The 16,849-nt window shown below is 41.7% G+C and overlaps 1 protein-coding gene across 11 annotated transcripts in view; it reads left to right on the top strand.

The window, feature by feature from the left end:
- The window catches only part of ZNF827 (zinc finger protein 827), a 181,184-nt gene that overhangs the window by 79,891 nt on the left and 84,444 nt on the right, over positions 1-16,849 (top strand). For all 11 annotated transcript variants that reach the window (XR_008679353.2, XM_019025581.4, XM_055385600.2 and 8 more), the window contains exons 6-7: positions 9,509-9,748; positions 12,718-12,775. Coding sequence is in view for 10 of the 11 variants with exons in the window: in XM_019025581.4 (XP_018881126.1) it covers positions 9,509-9,748; positions 12,718-12,775 (298 nt within the window). In the remaining variant the exon portion in view is untranslated. The remainder of the gene's footprint in view (positions 1-9,508; positions 9,749-12,717; positions 12,776-16,849) is intronic.

Below are 16,849 nucleotides of genomic sequence, written 5' to 3'. Positions count from 1 at the left end.
GCCCTTCCCTGCCTGCTGGGAACATTGACCAACAGGAGTGAAGTAGTCATGGCTTTTCAGCAGCGATATCCTTGCAACAGATTCATTATTATCTATATTAGCAATATTTGTAGAATTAATATTACTAGTATCTACTAGTGTTATATACTAGTGCATGTTAGTAATATGTAGCAGCACATAAGAAAAGCATGTTAAACTTGTCTGCGTATACTGAACCCCTTTGACCCTCTGGACGTGGAAAATACTTGAAAAATTGACAAACTCTCAGTTATTAAAATAAAACTTCTTTTGCTCCTTTCCCTCCTTGGGCATTAAGGAATCCCTCTGTGCATAAAGCAATGGCCAACCCATCAGTTGACAGAGATGGCCTTTGCTTTTTGGTAATTTTTTATGGTAGGAGGGATTCTACTGAATCTTTCAGGAGTTGTTTATTTTTTCATCATTTTTCCTTTTTTTTTTTTTTTTGAGACAGGGTCTCTCTCTCTGTCACCCAGGCTGGAGTGTAGTGGCACAATTACAGCTCACTACAGCCACAAACTCCTGGCCTCAAGCTATCCTCCCACCTCAGCCTCCCAAGTAGCTGGGACTACAGGCATGTGCCACCAAGCCCAGCTAATTTTTTGATTTTTATCTTTTGTAGAGACTGGATCTCGCTATGTTACCCAGGCTATTCTTAAACTCCTAACCTCAAGCAGTCCTCCCGCTTTGCCCTCCCAAAGCACTGGGATTACAGATGTGAGCTACTGTGCTGGCCAGAATTTGTATATTTTAGATTTTTATGTTTTAGAGGGGATTTCTAGACTGACTTTAATGTACCGTCTCATTTTGAAAAACATCTTTATTAAAAGTGATCCTCCTGCCTCAGACTCCCAAAGGGCTGGGATTATAGGCATGTACCATTGCCAGGAATCCTGTTTAGAACCCACATGCACGCACACACACTCTCACACATGCACACACATCAGCACTCTGGTTCATGGAAGGATATATAAAGGCCTATTATTCACAACAGATAAGGATGGACAGGGCTTAGATTTATTAAATGGCAAAGGATAATAATGTTAAATAGCTTTAAGGTTAGATCAGATACTTTAATTGACCCTTTCCATTTTTTTCTTTTTTCTGCCTTTTTAATATGAGACAGGAAAAGTATATTCTGGACATTAGATGAAAAATAGGTTAATTTTTTTTAAATGAGATCATTTGGAATGTTACCAAATGGCATATATATAGTTCAAATGCACCTCTTTAGCTAATTTCTAGTGAAATTATTAAATGAAAAGAAAACAAGATGATTGGGAGAGGTTTTACATTTAACACCAGGACACTCAAAGTTCAACAGATAATGACTGAGCCACCCCACATCATCTGCTGGGCTGCCAAAGCTAATCTCTCTGAGCTCCCAGCGACTGAAGGATTTTAATTTTGATTTTGATTTGGACAAAAGTGAAATTGAGTGCAGAGTTTGTTATGTTTGAGGGACATATTCTGATATCTGGTCACCAGAATCAAGTTGAAAACTCATACTGCAGGTGTGGGCATACTGTTGTGGCCAGTCTGACAACATTTGCAGATATCCAACTGAGTTAGCTCAGTCGAGGACCTGTTGCACTGATAACTGGTGTAGAGGACACAAGACTAATTTAAAAATCTACGTAAGAGTAAAGCAACAAGCACTTTGATCATGTAGAAAATGATATGTTTCATGTACCCCAGAAAGAAATTCCAAGTCTCACTAACTCTTTTTTACCTGTAGAGTTTGAGCTCAGCATTTTTAAGACATGTTTGTTCTCTGCAAATTCAAAAAGTTAGCAAAATAGAATACCTGGTGCTTCTCAGGTGTTTTTCTAAAATTGACTCTAAGTTGATCCCCTGCTCACCTCTTTCTACTTAATTATGAATTCTAATTTGCATAGCTAATTCTAAAGACATTTGTTAATTTTCCTTCCTAAATTTCCAGGTATTATACTGATATAGAGGGAAAATGTTGGTTACTTTATGATTTTGATGATAAAATTCAAGAAATCAATTCTGATAAAATACCTTTGAAATTGTTTTAGGAATAAGAGTGTGTGTGTGTGTGTGCACGCGCGTGTGCGCGCATGAGAGAGAAAGAAGGAGGAGGCATACAGAAAATCCTAGTTCTATCATTTTAAACAAAATTCTTCTAATGTTTAGGCTACTGTAAAGATTGGTGTCACCACCAGAAAAGAGTATTTAATTCAATTAATTAATGAATTAATTAAAGAATTAATTTGCCACAGATTTTTTATCATCTTCATCATAGACATTGGCTTGGTCTCGTGGTTTGCTCAGTTTTCCCTGCACTATTCTGAGTGAAATGTGGGGTGTGTGTGTGTGTGTGTGTGTGTATGTGTGTACTGGAGGTCATTGTATGGTTTTCTGTTGAAAGCTACCATTCTTGAAGTTTCTTATATATTGAGGATAACTAAAGGAAAATGTGTCCACTACTGTTTTCTTTTATGGAGAAAGAGTCCCCTCTTTTTCCCCAGGAACAGATGGCCAGTTTGTCGAGGAGGGAGAGCAGGCCTGGGAGCAGGCTTGCATCGCCTCTCTCTGGGGTGTGGCAGCACCCATGGGCAAGCCCCAGTATTGGAGTTCACTCCTCAGAGCAGGAAGGGGGAGCTTTTCCCCACCAAGGGCCACACTGTAGATAAAAATGAATTTTAATATATTACTTCCCATGGAGAAGAAGCATATAATAAGCCGATCCTTTATAGAACATAAAACTTGTCTTGGCTGGGGACACGGTGGCTCATGCCTGTAATCCCAGCACTTTGGGGGACCGAGAGGGCAGATCACCTGAGGTCAGGAGTTTGAGACCAGCCTGACCAACATGGAGAAACCCTGTCTCTACTAAAAATACAAAACATTAGCCGTGCATGGTGGCGCATGACTGTAATCCCAGCTACTTGGGAGCCTGAGGCAGGAGAATTGCTTGAACCCAGGAAGTGGAGGTTGTAGTGAGCCAAGCTTGTGCCATTGCACTCCAGCCTGGGCAACAAGAAAGAAATTCTGTCTCAAAAAAAAAAAAAAAAAAAGCTTGTCTCAATCGACTTGTGATTCTGTTTTGTGATACAGGGGGAGACACAGTGTAGGGTAAAAAAGCCAAAAGAGAGAGTAACATTCAGCCTCTAAGCATTGGGTTCTTAATTCTCATAACAAGGATGGAGATACAAGGTATCTCCATTGCACTGGGTACCTAGCTCCAGTCATAGGGTGAGGGGATGGCTTCAGGGCCCGAGGCTGCTTCACTTCCACATTGCTTCTCTCTAAGAAGGAGAAGCCAAACATGTAATTTCAGACTTCTGTGGAATAAACATTTCCTTTTCTGCTCCATCCTTGGCCTCCACTCCAGTAGATCTGGGGCTTAGCCATTCTCTGAGCAACCAAGAAAACCCAGCCCAATTCTTCATTCCATTGTGGTTTTGGAAGGGCAAAAAGAGAAGGCAAAGGGTGCAGGCATCTTGCCTTTATCAGATGCCAGCGGGTGCCAGGCCCAAGATAAAGATGTTACCATGGGATCTCATTTCTGTGTCCTGATCATTTGTTTCACTTCATTGGTCCTTTTGGTCTGCATTCTTGTTCACAGAGTTTTAAGTAATGATAAATCCTAAGACCTGCAGGAATCAAATTTCATATGTGGAAGGTGTTTGCCCATCCAAGACCTTTGTATCTTTGAGGTTCATAAGTTGGAGACGAAAGATTTTTGATTTATCCCATTGAAAAGCCTATCACTCTAGAAAGTGAATGGTGTCAGCATGGCATAGTTGGCAGTGCTTTTAGAGGCTCTTTTAAGCTTCTTGTTCTACAATACTAGTTCCAAATCATGATAGCATGCAGTCGAGAGGGAATGACCAATTGATATTGTTTATATCAGTGCCATTTCCAGTGTTCCATCCTTTCATATTTTGTTGTAATCTGTAGCATGTATGAGTGTTCGCAGCAGATTGAGGGCCCAGGAAGGGAGGATAACATTACACACCACCGTGTGCCACACCTCAGGTGATGTATGGGGCAAACATAGCATTAAGCTTGCTCAATGCACCATGCCCTGTGCTCTCTTGGGGATATCCGAAAGATGAACAAGAACTAAGCACTCCCCTGAGAGCTCAGTGCAGAGGGGAAATAAATCTATACAAAATAATTGCTGTGTAAGGCATCACAATATTTATAAGGTACAAACACTCTAGATATAGAAAAGATGAGGGAGAGAGTGCCACTCGAGGAAGATACAGGAAGGCTGCTCACAGAGGGGACATCCGAATAGGGTTTTGAAGTTTGAATAGGGTTTTATCAGGATATTTGGGAAGGAAAGAGCACATAACAAAAGATAAGGCAAGGAGCAGCATGCTCTGTTGAAGCAACTGGAATATTTCAGTATTGCAGGAGCACAAAGTCACATGGAGGAGTGCTCAGAGATGAAGTAGGGAGGGTGGGGCTGAGGCTTTCTGTGGGACAGAGAAGGAATCGTTGTGCAGGTGGAAGAACCCAAGGGCAAGAAGGCAGAGCGCAGGAAGCTCACGTGGCACCTCCAGAGCCTCCTGCTTCTCTCCTGGCTTCCATGCCACCACACCAGGTGGGACTATTCCCTCTCTATCTCTTTTCCTTGCTCTTCCTCCTCCTCTTAAGGGTAGGTAATAACAGTTCCACCCCATCCACTGCCTTCTGCTTGCTCTCTTTTGCAGACCTCACTCTGTCCCATGAATTCAGATGACTTCCCATCTCCATGTCACAAATGTCCTTCCCTTCCCACCTGTAAGCCATCACAACCTCCACTTCCTGTGGGAAACTTGAATACTTAGGCAACACAGAACTTCTTCTCCTGAATTTCTCCTCAGCCCAACTTTGGCAGTTTCCTTACTCCTAGTGAGGAAGACTTCCAAACTCCTAGTGAGGAAGACTTCCAAACTCCTAGTTCGGAAGATAAAAAATACTATCTTCCAAACCTTAGAGACTTACAATTCATAGGATTTTCATCTCACCTGCCTCTCATCCAGTTCCTGTATAAATTTCACCCATAATTTCTCTCACATTTGTTTCTTCATTTTTTTTTAATTGAGACTTTTTTTTTTAATTGCTCTGTTGCCCAAGCTGGAGTGTAATGGTGCAATCAGGGCTTACTGCAGCCTCAACCTCCCAGGCTCAGATGATCCTCCCACCTCATCTTCCCAAATAGCTGGGACTACAAGCATGTGCCACAACACTCAGCTAATTTTGTACTTTTTTATGATATAGGTTTTGCCATGTTGGCCAGGCTGGTCTCCAAACTCCTGGGTTCATGCAATCCATACACCTCAGCCTCCTGAAGTACTGGGATTACAGACCCAGCCTCTTTTCATTCTTAATTCAGACTACAGTCAGCCACCAAGTCCTTCCCATTCAACCTCTGAAATATCTTGTAGGTTTTTTTTGTTTTTTTTGTGGGTTGTTTGTTTGTTTGTTTGTTTTGAGACAGAGTCTCCTTCTATTGCCCAGGCTGGAGTGAAGTAGCACAATGATAGCTCCTTGCAGCCTTGAACTCCCTGGCTCAATAGATCCTCCCACCTCAGCCTCCTGAGTGGCTGAGACTATAGGCACACCACCGCACCAGCAGCAACAATATATAGACCACCTGGGATAAAATGACTATTTGTCCTATTATTTTGGGAAGAGATTCTAAAAGGATTCACATTGTATGTGTATGGGAAAGAGTAAAATCCTGTGTGTGTAGACATGTCCCTGGGTATGGGAGACAAAGCTAAGAGATAGTAGAAATGATTAATTCAACCGTTGTTATGTTAGAACACCCCAGGCAAAAAGAAGAGAGCTGGCCTGGGGACCAAATGAGGTATGTAACAGAAACCAGTGTTGCCAGGTCAGCCTGTCCAGGAACCTGGCTGAGATGGCGATTGATACCAGGCCTAGGCTAGAAATGAAAGGAGCTTTTTCTTTCATCTTTGTCTTGTGTGGTGATTGAACTTTCTTTGGAGCAAAAACTAGAATGTGGCAAAAACTTTAGAGCCGTGGTTTTCAACCAGGATGGTTTTGCCCTTCCCTCCCCTGAGAAAATTTGGCAACATCTGCAGTCATATTTGGTTGTTAAAACTAGAGGATGGAGCCCAGGATGGTGGCTTGTGCAGGTAGCCCCAGCTTCTCAGGAGGCTGAGGCAGGAGGGTTGCTTGAGGCCAGGAATTTGAGACTGCAGTGTGCTATATGACCACACCTGTGAATAGCCACTGCACTCCAGCCTGGGCAACGTAGTGAGACCTACATCTCTTAAAAAATAAATAAATAAAAGTTAGAGGATAATGCTACTGGTATCTAGTGGGTAGAGAGACCAAGGATGTTGCTAAACATCCTACAATGTGCAATATAGTCCCCCACAACAAAGATTATCCAGCCCCAAATGTCAGTAGTACCGAGGTTGAGAAATCCTGCTTGAAAAGAAAAGCCAAGAAAACACTTGGCAATAATGCTATTGCATGGAAGAGAAGGGACTATGATATTTACTGTATTATTTGTCCATTGTTTCACTTGTCCATTGAGATGTTAGTTTGAAAACTCCTCTCCCTGAGTCTGGAATCTGTCAAGTAAATTAAGAAGGTCAAAGGCTTTTTATCAGTGATCAGTGTTTTGTGCATTCTTGAAAGGGCAAGGGTTGTCATAAGAAAGAGCAGAAAGCACTTCATGTAAATCATACTTGATGTGATCCCAGGAAGCTTTTAAAAACTAATTTCATTAAATTTAGTGGTGCAAATAGCCAGGTGATTTTTTATTCCATGGTCAAAGCTAGGGAAATGAGGCAGGGTGGTATGAGGTGTGAGGAGAAGATAAATAACAGCTTCTTTCTGGCTTTGCTTTTTTATAGTGTCAAGTTTTTTTAAATGAAGTGAATCCCTTTGTATTTGTCCTAGTATTCTTTTGTGTTTGTCCCCAGGCCTTACAATGACTTCCCAGTGCAAGATTCAGAGGCATCATTATGTACCTATGACACTGACCCCACTGTTTATTTTCCAAATATTAGGTACTTTGGGGAAGCATGATGAGGGAAGCTGTGTTGTGACTGCCCATGAGGGTGGCTGATCTGGCTGGAGGTCAGGATGGCTGTGAGGTCACCAGATCCCTAAGGGGCTTGAGGGAGGAAGATCAGTTCTCCAGGAAGAATCAGATGAACTGGAAGTAAAGGCAGAGAAGCTAAGCGTGTATCTTGGACAGCTTTCTTTTTCTTCTCTTTTTTAATTTAAAAAAATTTTTTTATCCTGACTGACTGATTCAGTGAACTTGATTTTTATGAGCTGCTTTGCAGACATGAAGAGAAAAAACAGCTTGGCAGGAGTAGGGAAAGGGGGGAGGGATCTAAAGTAAATACCACACTTGCCTGCAGTTTAGTTGTTGACAAAAAACAGTTTTCCCTGAGAAGCATGTGTAATATGTCAGGAAGAAAAAAGAGCAATTAACACTCATCTCACATAAGATCTTATTGATAGCACTGTATTAATTTTAATCATTTAGGTTAAAATGCTCTTCTTTTTTTATCTACTGGTCAATAAACTATATACGTGTATTTGACGTTCACCCATGTCATGCTTTCCAGGGAAAGCATAGCTTTTTGGCCCTCCCAGCTTCTAACAATGAGGTTTACCTGATGACATCTCCTGACTGTCCCACAGATCAGCACTTCCTTTACACTGCTTCTTAATGTTTGTTTTATCTGTGTACCTGTGTGTCTGTCTGCCTATCTATCTATCTATCTATCTATCTATCTATCTATCTATCTATCTATCTAAAGTTTCCTAGGTCTGCTGTAGCAAGTTAACCACAAAGTTGGAAGCTTGAAACAACAGATATTTATTCTCTCATGGTTCTGGAGGCTAGAAGTCTGAAATCAAAATGTTGGTCTGGCTGCACTCCTTCCAGAGGCTCTAGGGGAAAATCCTGGCTTGCCTCTTGCAGCTTCTAGTGGCTGCAGGGACTCCTTGGTTTGTGGCCGCATCACTCCAGTCTCTGTCTGTTTTCACATGGCCTTTTCCACTGTTTCTATGTCTTGTCCTCTTCTGTGTCTTATTAGGACACTTGTCATTGGATTTGGGACCCACCTAGATAATCCAGGGTGATTTCTTCTTGAGATTCTTGACTTAATCACATCTGCAAGGACCTTTTTTTCCCAAATAAAGTCACATTCGCATTCACAAGTTCCCATGATTAGGATGTAGATGTTTCTTTTGGCGGACCACAATTCAACCCACTACTCTATCTGTCTGTCTATCATCTATCTGTTCAACTATCAAAATCCTCTTTGTTTTTTGTTTCCCAGTGTGCTGAGTACACAGTAGTTCCTAATTATTATTATTAATTTGAAAGTGTGGCCTTATTTTATAGCGACCCAAGTTATTTTCTGGGCTAATTGTCCCACCTTGTTTCAAAGATGTTTTATCATTAACTCTAAGCAATAGATGGACATAGACACTCCACCCTTACAAAACAAATATGTGTTTCAGACTAAAGACCCAGCATCTAATAGCCACACCTAAATGACACACAGTAAATTGTACCATTATTATAACTTGTAAGATTGCTGTTTTTCTGGGTGTTGCTCCTTGGGCTGCAGTTAACTTCCTGCGTGGTCTTCCATACACCTCCAGCAAGGTGCAAATGTCTCCGTTGAATTGACCCTATTTATCCTTGATTAATGTATGTGCCCTAGAAGAGAGAAAAGCAATTGGTCAGAGCTTTAAAAATAGAGGGAGAGGCCGGGCGCAGTGGCTCATGCCTGTAATCCCAGCACTTTGGGAGGCCGAGGTGGGTACATCACCTGAGGTCAGGAGTTGAAGACCAGCCTGGTCAACATGGCGAAACCCCGTCTCTACTAAAAATACAAAAATTAGCCGGATATTGTGGCAGGTGCCTGTAGTCCCAGCTACTTGGGAGGCTGAGGCAGGAGAATCTCTTAAACCTGGGAGGTGGAGATTGCAGTGAGCCCACATCGCACCATTGCACTCCAGCCTGGGCAACAAGAGTGAAACTACTTCTCAGAAAAAAAAAAAAAAAAAAATAGAGGGAGAAAACCATAATATTAAGATGCTTGCTCTTATTTGATTCACTGAATTGAATAAGTTCTAAAGCAAGAACAAACATTTACCGTGTCCTCTCTCAGTTCTGGAAACAGTGTGGTAGAGAGGAAGGGGCACATGTGGGTGGTGAGAGACCTTGGTCAAGAAACATAGGTTCCAGCTTGCAGGCCAAGGCCTGGCCCTGCTACCATATGTGTGATCTTGAACAAGCCTCTGAGTCTCTCTGGGCTAAAAAAAAACTGAAGTCTCCTACCTTTTCTGGTATTAGATGATTGAGCCAATGGTTTTCAAACTATGGTCCAGTGTGCCGTGCACGCTCATTTTTCTCTTCCCTGCCACAATCTTTATGGTTTTCTCTGTGATTAGAAACTGGGTCTAGCTTGGAATTAAGAAATGGTGGTGTTTTTGTTTCTCTTCATTCACCTACTTGCAGCGGAAAGCTACAAGGAAACACAGATGGTGAAGATTAAAGAGGAACCCATGGAGGTTGACATCCAGGACTCCCATGTCTCGATATCACCCAGCCGGAATGTTGGCTACAGCACTTTAATCGGGCGAGAGAAAACCGAACCCTTACAGAAGATGCCAGAGGGCAGAGTACCCCCAGAGAGAAACCTCTTCAGTCAGGATATCTCTGTGAAAATGGCTTCCGAGCTCCTCTTTCAACTGTCAGGTATGTTTATGCACAGGAAAATGTCAATTATTGGAAATCATTGAAGGAAAACCCTTCTAACACAGTTTTTTTTAAAAAAAACCTGAATTATAGGATTTTTTAGACAGAAATCAATTTTGTGGCTTTAACACGCATACTGCCACCCAAACTGACAGTTAATAAAGTGTTGCCAAGTAGAATTCCTGCCAAACTTTCCTTAATAAATAGTTAAGAATCACTTGAAATTGAAACTCTATTCAATTCTGCGCAAATGATTCCTGTTGACTGGGCTAAACACCTCACCTCTAATTTTGCTTAGGCAGTTGATCTGATTAACAGCCTTTTTTTTAATGTGCAAAAGATAAATTTCAATTTATTCCAACAGTGACTGAATTACTATGACTTCCAAATTAGTGTGGTCTGAATTAATGAGGTTTTATTGTATCTTGCCAAAACAAAACCAAAACAAAGAAGGGAAAAGCCAAAGATGAAGGTATGAGGACTATTTCCAGCTATAGCCTTAGCAGAACAGTTTCTGTAAACCAACTTTTTGTACTGCACATACTTACAATTGAAAAGTGCAGTAATTACCAGCTCAGTGAGGTGTCTGGATGAAATAGTTAAGGATCCCAGTACCTAAGTTGTTCCTTTTGTCATCTCTTTCAAGCTGCATAGCATTTGTCCCTAACAAATTTAATATGCTTCAATTTTTTTGCACATGATTGAGGTTGATGGTATATACATATATAAGATTCGGATAGAAATACATACAAATACCTTGTCCAAAATGAAGCACTGGCCTACAATATTAAAGTTTATGCATCAATAAAGCCTGTTACTAATGTTCAACAAACTCTGTTTTGTTATGGATAACACATTTAGAGCATCCATTTAATTCTCTCTTAAGGAAGATACCAGGAAAGAGAAAAAAAGCTAAAATCTGTCTGTCACCATAATAGTTCACCTTCTCATTGACCTGGCAACACAGCCCATAGCTGTGTAATTATCAGATGGTGCTGAAAATGGTGGCCTCCAGGTCCTCAAACAGGGATGGTATTTGTGCAGATCTCTGCAGTAGCCGAAATCACTAATTCTGTAAACTTAATAGGACACACAGATCTTTGCAAGCTCCAAAACAGGCTACTTTTATTTATGTATTCTTTGAAGGATGAAGCTTATCTGAAAACAATATAACTTTAATAATGATTGAGGAGTTAAAATTTGCAAAAGTGTGACCTGCGTGGTTCTTTTCAGAAAGTCTCTCTAAACCGTATGCTGTCGCCGTCTCCTATCAGCTAAAAAGTTTGGGTCTGAGAGTTCTCACCCTGGCGCTGTCACTGCCTGGGTGACCTCAGACAAGTCATTTAGCCCCGATTTCCTGCTCTCTGAAAGAGTACTGGCTGTGAATCCAAATTCACGCTCGTTGTCATTGTTGAGTGGACAGAAAGGAATTGTCCATGCACACATGCATGCAGTGGCTTCAGACTAGCAGTACAAAGTGTGAGACGGGTGTTGCAAATCTTTGTTTAAATTTTTCCAAAAATCCACAAGATTAAGAGATTTTTATTTGCCCTGCTGTTTAAATCTGAAACTCTTATAGAGTTGGCCAGGTTTTTTCTAGATATTAAAAGAAACCATTGACAGCTGTGACCGTCAGTGTAGGGTCCTCACATTTGAACTGCATTGGGAAGGCCAGAGTTCAACTTTTGTGTTCTTGAAAGCTCATTAAATAATTTCTGACAGCTGATAGATGTAGACCTCAAGCCACAGTAAGGGAGGGTCTACCTCTTCTTGTCTAAATGATATTTTTTTGTCCCTTGTGACATTTATCAGAATAAGCATTGAATGACTGCAGCATGAAGAGGTCTTAGGCTGTTTTTATATCCCCTCTCACAAAGGGGCCTCACAATACAGAACGCTTAAAGGTTGTCATCAAAGTCAGAGGCGGAACAGTTGCAACAACTGCAGTTTTCATGCTGAATCAGAGGAAAGCAGAAATTTTCAGCTGGGGAAAGATACAGTGGAAATAACTGTCTCTGCCCATAACTCTATGTGTGTGTGCATGTGTATGTGTACGTATATATTTACCAAGGCCTCATTCAAATCAGACCACATACTTGATATTTGATATTTGTTACTGTTTCCCTTTTATTGGTTTTTCTTTTCTTTTTTTTTTTATTTTTTTGAGACAGAGTCACACTCTGTCGCCCAGGCTGGAGTGCAGTGGCGCAGTCTTGGCTCACTACACCCTCCACCTCCTAGGTTCAAGCAATTCTCCTGCCTCAGCCTCCCAAGTAGCTGGGACTACAGGCACGCGCCATCACGCCCTGCTAATTTTTGTATTTTTAGTAGAGACGGGTTTTCACCATGTTGGCCAGGCTGGTCTTGAACTCCTGACCTCAAGTGATCCACCTGCCTCGGCCTCCCAAAGTGCTGGGATTACAGGCATGAGCCACAGCACCTGGCCTGAGTGATGGTTGTTTTTGGTTGTTGTTGTTGTGTTTTGTTTGTTTGTTTGTTTGTTTGAGACAGAGTCTTGCTCTGTTGCTCAGGCTGGAGTGTAGTGGCGCGATCTCGGCTCGCTGCAAGCTCCGCCTCCCGAGTTCACGCCATTCTCCTGCTTCAGCCTCCGTAGTAGCTGGGACCACAGATGCCCACCACCATCCCTGGCTAATTTTTTATATTTTTAGTAGAGACGGTGTTTCACTGTGTTAGCCAGGATAGTGTCGATCTCCTGACCTCCTAATCTGCCCGCCTCGGCCTCCCAAAGTGCTGGGATTACAGGCGTGAGCCACTGGATACTATCCACATGCTTTGGATGATTGTCTTTTCCAGTAAGATGGGGAGGATCTGGATGTTTAAAAAAGAAATCAAAAGAAAACCACAAAGGAAAAAAGAGAGATGTTGAGGGTTTTTCTGCTTGAGGCTAAAAGATGCAAGTTGAGTGAGAACAACCTAAGAGGTGTATGTTTCATTCTTTCTCCTTACAGAAAAAGTGAGCAAAGAGCACAATCATACAAAAGAAAACACCATCCGGACCACCACCAGGTAGGCGACTTTGTTTGGGTTCCTCCAGAACACCCCGTGTAGGCCACCAGCCCGTACTACATGTTGAACGTTGCTCCCCAAACCTCTTTCTCCCACTGGGTTCAAAGGAGTCACACCCTTTACCACCATGTTCTACCAGAATTTCTCAGTTGGTGGAAACAATACAGACGTAAAGGAGGAAGACCACTAATATGTACTAAACATCTAATAGGTGTCACTTTGCTGGGAAATTTTCCATATGTTATTGTTTTGTATTCCTGACAATAATTTTGTGAAGTAGATGTTATTATCATCCTCTCTGCAGAAGTCTCCTGGCCTGAGAGTTGAGCTGGGTGGCTCAGCTGGGACTGGGGTCTGGGTCTGTATCTCACGAAGGCCTCTTTCTGTCTTATTGCAACCCTGCTCCTGACTGCCTCCCTGACTATAGGCTGGTAATTTGTCACCAAGAATATCCCAAATTTTTTTTAACCTCCCAGCATTATTTGGAAGGCAAAGATTTTAAAGGCAGAAAAAAGATAATGCTTTTTAAAAATTGCAAGGAAATTTATATCATTCACCACTGTGGACAAGGGAGTTTTTTCACTTGCCAAAGGCAGTCTGAGGAGGTTAGCCAGTGTGGGCTGCCCACCGTCCATCTGCCGTTGTGAGAAGAGGAGGACCAGCCAGTGCTGCTGCTCCCATGGAGCTGCTTCCCATGAAGTCCACCCAAACCTGAAACGTTGTAGGTGAGAGCCAGCAGATGAAAACCCCACCACTGCAGAAAAGGAGCTCAGGGGAAATGCATTCTCCACCTTTGAAGGACCATTCTCCACTTTCAAACCTCCCTCCAATTTCTGAGTTAGCCCAAGATATGAGCTTTACAGGATGATCAAGAGCAATACACATTTTTAGGATGAATAACTAGGAACAGTAGAAACTAGCTGGGAGCTACCAAGGAGTCTTTAAATCAAGGAACTTTGCTTTCCTGAGCAAACAGAGAAAGATTCTTCCTGATGGGAACAGTTGCTGGGTTTTGTGTTTCTAATTCTTGCAACAAAAGATACAAGATATTTTTCTTTTTGATGTCTTATTAATTGACCTCAGAGCATCATCAGGCCTGTGGACAGTACTCATTTAAACTTCAACCTGAGGTTTTAAAAAAATATTCCATTAATTGGAGTTTAGGAATGTCAAATTTCAAAGAGCAATTAAAACAGAGCCAGCTTGCCTCACACTGGGTTTATTTTATTTATTTATTTATTTATTTATTTATTTATTTATTTATTTATTTATTTGAGACAGTCTCACTCTGTTTCCCAGGCTGGAGTGCAGTGGCCCAGTTTTGGCTCACTGCAGCCTCCACTTCGCAGGCTCAAGCCATCCTCCCACCTCAACCTCCCGAGTAGCTGGAACTACAGGCATATGCCACCATCCTCTGCTAATTTTTGTATTTTTTGTAAAGACGGGGTTTCGCCATGTTGCCCAGGCTGGTCTCAAACTCCTGAGCTCAAGCGATCTGCCTGCCTCGGCCTTCCAAAGTGCTGGGATTAAAGGGGTGAGCCACCGTGATTGGCTGACACTGGGTTTATATAGTTTTAGGGAAAGGAACCTCGTTCTAATAGAACAGAAGAGTGGTATGTATTAGTCTTGTGTCTGTATATAAGTATACAGATAGAAAATGAGAGTAGGAAGATGGACTGCAGATTGTATTGGGAAATGGCTTTCGGGGGATGGAAAGGCTATTTTGTATATTAAGTTTGATGCCCAAATAGGAGATGTGAACTCCCATGGAGTCCATCCTGCCCCCTCCTACATCTAACCTTAAAGCTATTTAGTGTATCTGCTTGTGTCTGTGGGTCTAAACACTGATGAAACTGGACAGATTAGTAGACCTTGAAAGACAGCAGACTAAACATAAAAAAAATTCACTTTAATTTGCTGCCATAGGATTCTTGAAGTGTTATAGGTTAAGTCCCCTAGAGATGGAGATTCTCGTGGAAGTGCTTTATTGAGGGAATGCTCTCAGAGGAACCTGCAAGGAGGTGAGGGGGGCAGAAGACGGAGGAAGGAGAAGGAGAAGGAGCTGAGAGGAAGGATGTGGTTTTAGCTGGTTTCTAACTAACTTCAGCTGCATCCCCCAGGAAGGTTCACTAGCTTCAGGTAATCCCCTGCAGGGGATGTATAACCTCCCATGTTAGGGGGTTCCAGTGGGGACAGCGGTTCTCACTTATAGTTATCAGACAACACTTACAGCAAACTCCGGGGTAGGTGCATTCGTGCCAGAGGGAGGATCTGAGCAGGACACCACTAGCATGATCTATGGAGGTTTCTGAGGGCTCTTTAAGATTACATAATGTTTATACAACAAAAAGATGTGCTGCAAGACCATATTATTTTATGCTTTTCAGGTGTTCTCTGGGAAGAGGTAAGAGGAGGCCCCAAGTTGGCCCAATACAAGGATTTTAATGTGCCTCAAGCCTAAACTGCCTTGGCTGGAGCTGAAGCATGATTATAGGATAGAAGAGAAAAAAAATTTTTTTAACCATTTGGCAAAAATGATGCAATCCTTAAATTCTCCTCTTGCTGGGAGATTATGAGTAAGAGGAAATCCGAATTAGATCTTTTGCCCAAAGCAAAGGAAGAGGTTCTTCCTGTGAGCTCCCGGCATGATATGGTGTTTAGAAATCAGTGTTAAAGAATTCTTGGCTTATAGTTCTACAAAGTCCTCGGTGTGGTTTTTTTTTTTTCCCCCTTTGAGTAGAGGCAGCTTACTTGATTAGCCTATCCATAAATAGATATCGTTTTTACCTCTCGCCTTATTACTTCAGGTGGAATAGAATAAAATTTTTATGCCAAGAAATCCTCTTTAACCTGAGTTAACTGATATCAGGAACAGAAAAAAAAAATGCCAATTTTCTTTCTTCTTTCCTGACTCCTGTTTTAGAAGGAACTCTTACTCTGCAGGTACAAGATCAGTGTGTGGATTATGCTTTAAGGTGTGATTTGTGATACATTTCAAAAAGATTTACATCAAACCTCTGAATTTCTGTATCTTCAGATTTTTAAGTACTAATGGAGTGTTTATTTAGTAATCATATCTTCTGTGTTTGATTTCCTAGAAGAAACTGATCATTCAGAAGGACGGTTCATGATTGGAATCAAGTTCAGAATTTTTCGCGCTTTGAGAATAGCTAGGTATATTTAAGGTAGCTTCGTTTGTAAAGCGCAGGCCTGAGCACAGCACTGAGATCAAGCCTTCCCTTGCCTTTCTCATGCTGATGAATGCCTACGCTCCTCCACTCCTTGCCATCTCCTGATCCTAGGATCTGGATATCCAAGGACATGAGGTAGGGAGAAGAGACACAAAACTGAAGAAAGGAGCTGACTCTATCCCTGCCTCTTATAAACCCACAGCTTCCCTCACAATTGTTTATCATTATTCATCTCGATGCTCATTTCAACCACAAGACTAAGGAAAAGTGTAGCAGCCCAAGAGGAAACACTCTGTAGCTTGGCATTCCAATATGTGCTTGCCAGTGAGTCATGGGAGTGCTGATGCCCGTGTCCTGCACCAAGAGAACACGAAGTCCACGGATGTGTGCTGTTAACTCTCCATCCCGTATGGGTTGGTGACTGCACTTTCCTCACCATCAAATCCTCCCTCCTCACACCTGTCCAGTGGCAGCTCTGCACCTTGTTGATACCTCTGTTATACGATAGGTAGATAAGGAGAGTGAAAATAATGGGAGACAGTATTCTTGTATTCTTTACTAGCAATTTTTTAAAGGGGTTTAGGTGAAGCTAAAGGTTGAAACTAATAACTACCAAGTTTCTGGATCACTGGATCTCTACCTCATTTTTAAAAACTCTTATAATGGAAAATTTCAGACATATACAGAAGTATCTATCATCCAATCCAACAATCATCAATTAATGATTTATGATGTTTTATCTATCTCCCTCCTCTACTTCCCCCTCCCTGTAGATTATTTTGAAGCAACTCCCAGACATCATTTTAAGAACTGGTTTGAGAATGCCGTTTTTTTATTTTTTATTTTTTTATCCTAAGAACTTAGACTCAGCTGCTTAAATTAG

Source organism: Gorilla gorilla, chromosome 3 (assembly GCF_029281585.2).
Source record: "Gorilla gorilla gorilla isolate KB3781 chromosome 3, NHGRI_mGorGor1-v2.1_pri, whole genome shotgun sequence".
Taxonomy (NCBI): Eukaryota; Metazoa; Chordata; class Mammalia; order Primates; family Hominidae; genus Gorilla; species Gorilla gorilla.
The sequence above is the reverse complement of the archived record's forward strand: the minus strand, read 5'-3'. Positions and strand labels throughout refer to the sequence as shown.